Here is a 10467-nt window from a genome sequence, read left to right as displayed (position 1 = left end):
CATATCTTAAGCACCTAAAAGAATCAAAAACAAAACCATATAAGTACTGACACCAGTACAAAACGGAATAAATATACAAAACCACATGAGTACAAAATAGATCAGTAAATATAGATAAGTACAAAACAGTTCAGCAAGTCATTTATATAGAATATAAGTACCAAAACACAAAACCACACTAGTACATAACATGAAGCAAATGAACTAACATCAAGCAAATAAGTTCAGAACTAACATCATGCCAACAGCAACATGAATCTGTTAATTATCTAAAGCAGAAGCTAGTCAATTATGCTCTTCGACCCATGTGCCTTCACAATCAGTTCTCACATAATCTGCATCATTCTCAGTCATTATATCGAATGTACTAACAGATGGCAGTGCATGGGGAAAAGATTGATGATCAAGTGTAGTATCCCCTAGCTCATCTTCATTTAACCAATCTAATTGAGATGCTTGCAATACAACTGACCACCTTGGGTCTGCTGGATCTTCAATGTAAAATACCTTTTGCACAAGATCAGCTAAAACAAAGGAATCAGACTTGTGCCCAATCCTACTAAGGTCAACTAATGTGAATCCAAAATCCTCAACTTTTATCCCCTTTTTACTATTTGCAACCCAATCACATTTAAACATAAGTCGCGTGAAGGTATTGTAGTTGAGCTCCCATATCTCTTGAATCACCCCGTAGAAAGTCATCTCATCATGTTCAGGATTCCTATCTTTGGCACTAGAAACTAGCAATGCATCTGCGTTTAAGGTCACCCCACTGTTTTGTTGGACATGCACATTATCCCAAGCCTTTGTGTGATAATCAGATCCATTTACTGTATATCCTTTGTGTGATAATCAGATCCATTTACTGTATATCGAGGACCATGTGCCAACCACCTCAAGCTTTCTGATATCTCATTTTCAGGACTATTAAGCTCAAGCTCTACCTGAACAAATATGAAAGTGGTTGATTAAAAGGTATTTGAAGCATTTGCAATGACAAATATAAAAAATAAAAAATAAAAATCAGAATTAAAACTTGAACATTATTACAAGATAAACAATATTGCTGCAATGAAGAAGAGATCAGAATCTGCTCTGTTCTACTTACTCTTTGCTGCAGCCAATTGCTAAATCTTCGATTGTGTTCATCTCTAAGCCACTTTTCTGACTTAGACTTTTGAGGGTGCTCCAGTTTCAATGTCTCCAAATGCTCACTGCAAATATTGCGGTTCATAACATATGACAAATTAAAACTCATCCATAATGTAGACAATTGCAAAATATAATCAATATTAAGTAAAATAAACAGTAATGGGACTTCGAAACATACTCTATATATGGCCGAACTTCAGCTGTGTTGTCCAAAACAGAAAGATGTGCTTGATGCCTCAGCTTGGGACAAGCAGTCACCACATGTCCACTTCCTAATGGAGCATTATAATCTTTTAGATCTAAAAAAGCTTTGGGAGGGAGTCCAACAGCATGTACTCCGGACAAATAATCTGCACAAAAATCTACTGCTTCCTCAGCAATATAAGCTTCAGCCATACAACCTTCAGGACGATTGCGATTTCTCACATAGTCTTTTAAGACACTCATGTACCGTTCAAATGGGTACATCCAATGCAAATATACGGGACCACATAACCGCACTTCTCGGATAAGGTGGACTGTGAGATGCACCATTATATCAAAAAAAGAAGGTGGGAATATCTTCTCAAGTAAACACAAAGTCTCAACAAGACCACTTTGAATTTCATCTAGTTGTAATACATCAATGGTCTTGCTACATAAAGCATTGAAGAACACACAAAATCTTGTAATTGCATATCTCACATGCTTAGGTAACACTGCACGAATAGCCACTGGAATGAGATGCTGCATAAGTATATGACAATCGTGAGACTTACGACCAAAAAGCTTCAACTCTTGCATAGAAACCAGATTTTTAAAATTTGATGAGAAATTTTTTGGTCCCTTAAATCCATACAAAGAACCACAAACTGATTGTTTTTCCTTCTTTGATAATGTATAAGGAGCGGCAGGGAGATATGTCTTTTTTTTGCCTTCCTTAGGTGCCAAACCTTTCCGCAAACCTTTTTCCACAAGATCCTTTCTTGCTGCAACACTATCTTTACTTTTTCCAGGAATGTTCAACAACGTTCCAATTAGGCTCTCACACACGTTTTTCTCAATGTGCATCACATCTAAACAATGCCTAACATGCAATGAACTCCAATACGGTAAATCAAAGAATATTGATTTTTTCTTCCAGCAAGTAGTAAGCAGATCATTGACTAACTTTTTCTTTTTAACATTAACTCCATCTCTGGCCTTCCTTTTTCCAAGCTGCACTTTGACCTTTGGTTTTTCATAATTCAACAACTTCTTCCCCCATGATGGTTTAATCCCTTTAACTCTTTCTAGAATTTCCTTCCCACTTAAAGGATCTGGAGCTATTCCAAACTCTTGCTGACCATTAAACGGACCTTTTTGTTTTCTGAAAACATGATCACTCGGTAGATATTTTCTATGGCCAACAAATGAAACCTTATTACCAAACTTCAACCATTCAGAATGTGTATTATCACCGCAAATTGGACACACTTTATATCCCTTGACACTACAACCACACAAATTCCCATATGCAGGGAAGTCATTTATTGTCCATAGCAAAATAGCCTTTAACATAAAGGTCTCTTGTGTGTATGCATCATATGCTTTGACACCGACATCCCATAGAGTTTTTAAATCGTCCACCAATGGTGCCAAATAGACATCAATATCATTACCTGGCTGTTTAGGACCAGATATTAACATTGTTAGCATAATAAATTTTCTTTTCAAACACATCCACGGTGGTAGGTTATAGGTGACCATAAGAACCGGCCAACAACTATACCTACTACTAAGACAACCATGAGGATTTATTCCATCTGCTGAAATTGCCAATCGAAGGTTTCTAGGGTCGTCCCCAAAATCTGGCCACATGTGATCTACAAGCTTCCATGAAGGAGAGTCAGCTGGATGGCGAAGTTTACCATCTTCTTCTCTTTCTGTGGCATGCCATATTAAGTTTTTTGCTGTATCCCTATTACGAAACATCCTTCTAAATCTAGGGATTGGGGGAAAATACCACATAACCTTTGCTGGTATTTGTTTTTTCTGAACTTCATTCGAATTCTTACTAACCTTCCATCTAGACACACCACAACTAGGACATACAGATGCTTCTGAATACTCTTTCCTATATAGGATGCAATCATTAGGGCATGCGTGTATTTTCTCATACTCCATCCCCAAGGACCCCAATGTCTTCTTCGCTGCATACAAGGTTGAAGGCATCTCATTCATTTGTGGAAGTAGTTCTCCTAAGAATTTCAATAATGCTGAAAAGCTTTTATTAGGCCACCCGCCTTGTGCTTTCAAGTTATACAATCTGACTAGTGTTGATAACTTAGTAAACTTCACACAACCAGGATATATAGGTTTCTCGGCATCTTCTAGCAACTTCTCAAATGCTTCTGGATTGCTAACATATTCATCCCTCGCAGCTTCAACCATCTCTACAGTGTTTTCCATTAAATTTCTTTCATTGTAGCTTTCCCAAATTTCATCTTTTATTAATTGATCTGAACTAAGAATAGGCTCTCCATCCCAATACCATGTAACATAGCTTTGATCAATACCATAACAAAGCAAATGACTTCTAACCTCCTTAATAGTCTGTGGTTTAACATGTCCACATTCTAAACAAGGACAACGAATGGAACTGGGATCAGCAGCATGGTGTAGAGCAAATTCACAAAAACGGTCAACCCCATTCTCGTATTCATCTGATCTTCTATCCATAGACATCCAACTTTTATCCATTTATATCTAATATTAATACTGTCATGTCAGAATATTTAGTAAACTAAGGCATGTGAAGACAATTAAGCAAATATAAGACATAAGAACTTAGAGGCTAGCTAGTAATAACATGAGTACCAAATATAAAAATGTAAAATGTGGCAGTTGCAAACAAGATAGATCACAAGTAAGATAAACTGATAGCACAAAACATTCCATGCTTAGCAAACATGTATATATGTGTATCTAAATACATGTATTGATATATAAGAGATAGGTTTCAGCTTTCTAACCTTTTTAGTAGACGAAATATTTACTTCTAGCTTTGAACACACTTGCTCAATGACTTGGAACTTTCCAGCCCTCTCGTTCCCTTACATGACTGAATTTGAACCTCCCATCGATCAGCTTCCTAGGCAACGCAATAGTAAACAGTGAGAAATACATTCTTAGAAAGAAAAAAATAATTCATTTCTAGAACTACACTATAAAACTAAGTAACTAACGTACAAAATAGTGTCATTTATCACCAACTGACACACATGCATAACGTCCATGCTACTGATCATCAGACCAATGACCTAGGATGTAACTTAGATAAATCCTCTTTCACAAACATTGGCTTCTATATATATATATATATATATATATATATATATATATATATATATATATATATAAATGGCATGTGTGTGTGACCAACTGAAACTGACAGACCAGATTGCAAAAAAAAATATTGCATGGCTATTATATATATATATATATATATATATATGTATCATCAGTAAATGGCATGTGTGTGTGACCAACTTAAACTGACAGACTAGATTGGAAAAAAAATATTGCATGGCTATTATAGTGATAGGCAGTTCAAGGACCCCAATGATGTTGAAATTAATCAAAATGTGGTGACTTTATCAATCAACATTCCATGATACTGTTTGTAAACGGACAAAAACAAAAGAGTTAACAAAATAACCTTTTGGTCCCTTATGACAATAATAAAATGCTATCAAAGTGACTTAACAAGTTAGCTACATAAAAATAAAAATTAAAATAAAATAAAATAAAAAGCACCTAATATTGCAACATTTCGATTAAAGTACCAATCACCCATAGACTCTGGAATTGTCTATCAATGTTCAAATGAGTCAGATGACTTTGCATAAGAAAAAGGACTTAATAACAAATTTTTTTTTGGCAAGAGACAGAATAACAATTAAAGAGCCATGTGGTGTTTACACTTTCAGTTGTTGCTGAACATCAAAACATGTACACGGTAGGTAAAACAACTAGAGTTGTATGACATATCTTATTTTAGAAATAAACTGTTGACCAGTTGCAATTTTTTAGTCATAAAGTTTACTCAATGGATTCAATGTTGTGACAAAAATCAATAATGTGAAAATGAGCTAATGGATTCATGAAGAAGATAACTAGCTCTTAACCTAACGTTTCCTTCCTTTCAGTCATGAGGTTAGTCATATTGGTGGTAAATATGTTGTGAATATGGATGTTGGACTTAGTTACTTATAGAGTAAGAGTTTTCAAGACAACCAAACTTAGAAAACAATCAACAACAAAGACTAAAACCACACAAAGAATCAGAAGAAACTCAATTTCAAGAGACTAAACAACTGCTGCAATGCAATTTCCTCAGCAAATAAAAAATAGGTGCAACACAAACACAACTAAAAGCACAAGCACTCACCCATACTTATCTTAAAGCCCCCGTTCCACTGTCAAAAGCAGTCACTGCAAAACAAAATCCAATGTTTCTTTCAGTGACTCATTCACAGACATCTAGCTACCTTTAGAGCAATAAATATTATATAGCTTTTCAATAACCTTCCTATGTATGATGCTAGCATCCACAACCAGAATATGGAACTAAAAAAGCATGGGAACTAAAACATCAATTAACAAATTATTCAACCATTCTGCATTTTCAAATAGCCATTCTGCAATTTGTGGTTTGTGCACCATATGCATCAACTGTCTAATTTATTCTCAGCTCAAACTTATGCAATAACCAAACTCAAAAGGATTATTTGAACAAAAAATATGAAGAACTAAAAAAGCTAAAAAAAAATTCAAGAGAAAAAAAAAAAAAAGCAACTCACCCAAATAGGCAAAGAAGAGCCAATCGATGCATGCATAGCGAACAACAAAACTGGAGAGCAGCAACAGCAACAGCAACGGGAAGATAATGAAAAACAAAAGCAGAAACAAAGTAAAAAAAAAAAAACGATTACAACTGAATCCACCGAAATTAAAAAAAAAAAAAATACTATTCCAATATAAAGAACACAAACTACTCACCGAAATCAGCAAATAGGAAGCCCCCAGAAGCAAAAACGAAGAGAGTCTAGACAGAAGACAAATCTATTAGACTTCCAGTTGTAAACTTGTATCAAGAGGCATCAATTCATTAACACTGCAAAATATAGACAATGGCATATCAATCTCGCTAATGACTTCAATCAAAATTTTCTATCTTTAAGCCCAAATTAGTATCGCTACATGTGTAAGATGTATTCAATTTAGGCACCATGTAATTCAGTAATTTCTACTTGTTTACTACTAAGACTAGAAACTACCAAATCATGTTCAATTATAAGAACCCACAGAGATATGCAATTAATCGCTGCTTTTCCAATTCCACCCCATGCCCCAAATCCCTATACATGCGAAACATCATCCTATCCAAAATGGGTTTGAAACCTCCACATGCTGCAATAGAACATTTACTCCTATCAAATTTTTCCCAGAATCTCTCAACCCAAGACACAAGCATAACAAGAAATTAGAAAAAAGAAGGATCGAGTGACCACCAAATTCGACTAACCTCACTAACCACTGAAAAATTCCTAGAATCTCTCAACCCATAATAGGTTTCACACCATTACTCCGAGTTGGACCTTGTTGCGAGTCACCTTGTAATCGCCACCTCCTCCACCTCCTCAAATCAGATCGAAGTTGTGTTCAGACTGAGTTTCTTTTTTTTGTTCTAAAAACTGGAAATAGATTAAAAGAAGTAACATCTTTCCTCTTCTAGTGAGTTTCAATTGAAGAGGGAAGTTGAAAATTTGGGGGAGGAGGGAAATGAAATTTGGGAGGAGGGAAGTGAAGTTTGGGGAAGGAGCGAGCTCGGGCGCGAAGTCAAATTTTGGAGCTGTTTTGGAGCATTAAAGTGAAATTATATTATTTAGGACACACAATTAAAGAGGTCGGCTGTGTCCTCCAAATAGTCTCCACCCACTAACAGTATGATTTACATGTTAAGTGTCCTTATAACCCTTCAAGGACTCCACATAAAAAATGTGTCCTTGTTTAATGTCCTTGTAGCCCATAATTGTAGTAGTGGAAGTTCTTATACTATTATACTTCTATATAAAATATGTGCATATATATATTCTATATATCGGTTGACCAATCCGATCGGATTCGAAAATATGGTGAAATTGGCTAAATTTTTTACCACACTCATAATTTATTTTAATAAACTCATCCAACGGTCGGTTTTTCCATTTTCTTTGAATTGATAGGGGTTGCTCTTTGGAGTGTATGATATATAAATATAGGTTTATAAGAGTAACTATGTTTGACCTAGTTGATCGAATTCGAAACGAGAACCAAATTGGCTGGATTTTCTACAACCACCATAAAACATTACAATCTCTCCATCGAGCGGTTGGTTTCTCCGAATTCATTTTCTACTTCATGGTTGCTTTAGAATGAACCTAAACAATTTAAATGCAATATATAAGTCATACAACTATAGGAATGAAATTGGTATAGACCAATGTGTTTGTAATTAAAATTAATTTTTTTTTATCTTATGTCCACGCACATCCATTGATGGAATATATACAAACGTGATGTGAAAAAATAAGCACGTTTCGTAGTTGTCACGGCATCGGTCAACCAATAAAACATATAAGTGACTACGGTTGACCAATCCGATTGGATTCGAAAATATGGTGAAATTGGCTAAATTTTTTATCACACTCATAATTTATTGTAATAAACTCATCCAACGGTCGGTTTTTCCATTTTCTTTGAATTGATAGGGGTTGCTCTTTGGAGTGTATGATATATAAATATAGATTTATATGAGTAACTACGTTTGATCTAGTTGATCGAATTCGAAACGATAACCAAATTGGCTGGATTTTCTACAACCACCATAAAACATTACAATCTCTCCATCGAGCGGTTAGTTTCTCCGAATTCATTTTCTACTTCATGGTTGCTTTAGAATGAACCTAAACAATTTAAATGCAATGTATAAGTCATACAACTTTAGGAATAAAATTGGTACAGACCAATGTGTTTGTAATTAAAATTAATTTTTTTTATCTTATGTCCACGCACATCCATTGATGGAATATATACAAACGTGATGTGAAAAAATAAGCACGTTTCGCGGTTGTCACGGCATCGGTCAACCAATAAAACATATAAGTGACTACGGTTGACCAGTCCGATCGGATTCGAAAATATGGTGAAATTGGCTAAATTTTTTACCACACTCATAATTTATTGTAATAAATTCATCCAACGGTCGGTTTTTCCATTTTCTTTGAATTGATAGGGGTTGCTCTTTGGAGTGTATGCTATATAAATATAGGTTTATAGGAGTAACTACGTTTGACCTAGTTGATCGAATTCGAAACGTGAACCAAATTGGCTGGATTTTCTACAACCACCATAAAACATTACAATCTCTCCATCAAGCGGTTGGTTTCTCCGAATTCATTTTCCACTTCATGGTTGCTTTAGAATGAACCTAAACAATTTAAATGCAATGTATAAGTCATATAACTTTAGGAATAAAATTGGTATAGTCCAATGTGTTTGTAATTAAAATTAATTTTTTTTTATCTTATGTCCACGCACATCCATCGATGGAATATATACAAACGTGATGTGAAAAATAAGCACGTTTCGCGGTTGCCACGCCATCGGTCAACCAATAAAACATATAAGTGACTACGGTTGACCAATCCGATCGGATTCAAAAATATGGTGAAATTGGCTAAATTTTTTACCACACTCATAATTTATTGTAATAAACTCATCCAACAGTCGGTTTCTCATTTTCTTTGAATTTCTATATGTAGCTCTTTGGAGTGTATGATGTATAAATATAGATTTATAAAAAATTAGTGTCTTTAAAAATTTATTTATCAACAAATTAGTATCTATATATAAATATAGATTTTTTTTGGTACAATATAGTTATATAGATTGTTATCTTTGGTTGTATTTGATCATTATCCATTGAATTTCCAAAGCTTGATTAAAAAAAAAAAATACTTGTGTCTTTAAATATTTATTTATAAATAAAGCCCGCAAGGCCCGGCCCAAAAAAGCCCGTAAGGCCAAGCCCGGCCCGGCCTGAAAAAGCCCGCAAGGCCCGCTTTATATGGACGGGCTTGGATCCTTTGATTTTTAATAAAGCCCGGCCCGGCCCGGCCCACAATTATTTAAAAATATAGCAAGGCCCGGCCCGGCCCGTTGACGACCCCTAGTTTATATTTTGTTCAATTTTGCTCTTAAATAGACTTAATCTTCTCTTTTTCTCCATTTTCATTCATTCATTCATTCATATTTTGACTTGTGTACTATTTGGGTATACTAAGCTCTGTTTGTTGGATAATGGGACAACTGTATTGCTTAATGGTTTGATATCTGTTTGTTTGGAACAATTGTCTTTAGAAGAGAGAATTGAAATCGACAAAAAGAGAGAGTGAAAGAGAGAGAGTTCGGTTTGATCTTCTGCTGTTGGTTGCTTATCAAAGGATTGCAACCTCTAACCAGATACCCCAAAATGGAAATGGAAAATGTGATAACCCTATCTGACCAATCTTTGCATTAGGTAGATTTGGTTGGATGGAGATGCCAACTAGAAGAAAAGAAGGCAGTTTCGGAAGTGGTTTGGGGGAAACAAAAGGTTCAGATGACTGAAAACCATTGCCATCTAATGAGAATGTACTATCAAGCTTCTATATAGAAAGATAAAGCTTATAGCAGATAGACTTGAGGTCATTGATTCTCACCATAAAAACTTTGGTGCACAGATGAGGAAAGATGATGACTAAACTCGAAATGACTGGGTACAAAGTTACAAGTTCATTTGCTTGCAAATGCATATAAGGTAAATATCTTTTGTAGGTATGTTGTCTTTGGATTATTGTGAATTCTTATTACATAAGTATTCAACTTTGTATGAAACTACTGCAGATTAACAGGTATAAGCATTGTGCCGGAACGAGCATAATTAGCTATAATGAGCCACGCTCATGGTACCGCTAGAGGTACCGACTCCCACCAAGGGGTAACCTGCGAAGGCACGGCCAGGCGGGCTACCGCTCGAGCCCTGGATCACCCGCAGATCACCGCTGACGCGCCGCGTCAAGATAGCATCAGAAGCTCCAGACGCTGGGAATCGAAGCACATCAGTCCCACATCGGAAACAAGAAGAAGATCAACCTCTTCCTCACCTATAAAAGGTTCTCTCCTCTCTCCTCATTAATTACGCAATTACTACTCATTTATTGTTATGCTGCCCATATACAGTGACTGACTTAGGCATCGGAGAAGTGAAGA

At 35.6% G+C, this 10467-nt stretch overlaps 1 protein-coding gene across 1 annotated transcript; it reads right to left on the bottom strand.

Annotated features, from left to right (window-relative positions):
• Positions 1 to 285: 285 nt before the first annotated feature.
• LOC112178311 lies at positions 286 to 3873 on the bottom strand. Its single transcript, XM_024316469.1, has 4 exons — positions 1331 to 3873; positions 1109 to 1214; positions 832 to 944; positions 286 to 772 (listed from the first exon to the last, which is right to left on the bottom strand). Exons 1-4 carry the CDS (start codon positions 3871 to 3873, stop codon positions 286 to 288), a joined length of 3249 nt encoding a protein of 1082 aa, XP_024172237.1.
• Positions 3874 to 10467: the final 6594 nt, after the last annotated feature.

Source organism: Rosa chinensis, chromosome 7, assembly GCF_002994745.2.
Source record: "Rosa chinensis cultivar Old Blush chromosome 7, RchiOBHm-V2, whole genome shotgun sequence".
NCBI lineage: Eukaryota > Viridiplantae > Streptophyta > Magnoliopsida > Rosales > Rosaceae > Rosa > Rosa chinensis.
Note: the sequence above shows the minus strand (reverse complement) of the source record. Positions and strands in the feature narration are given on the sequence as shown.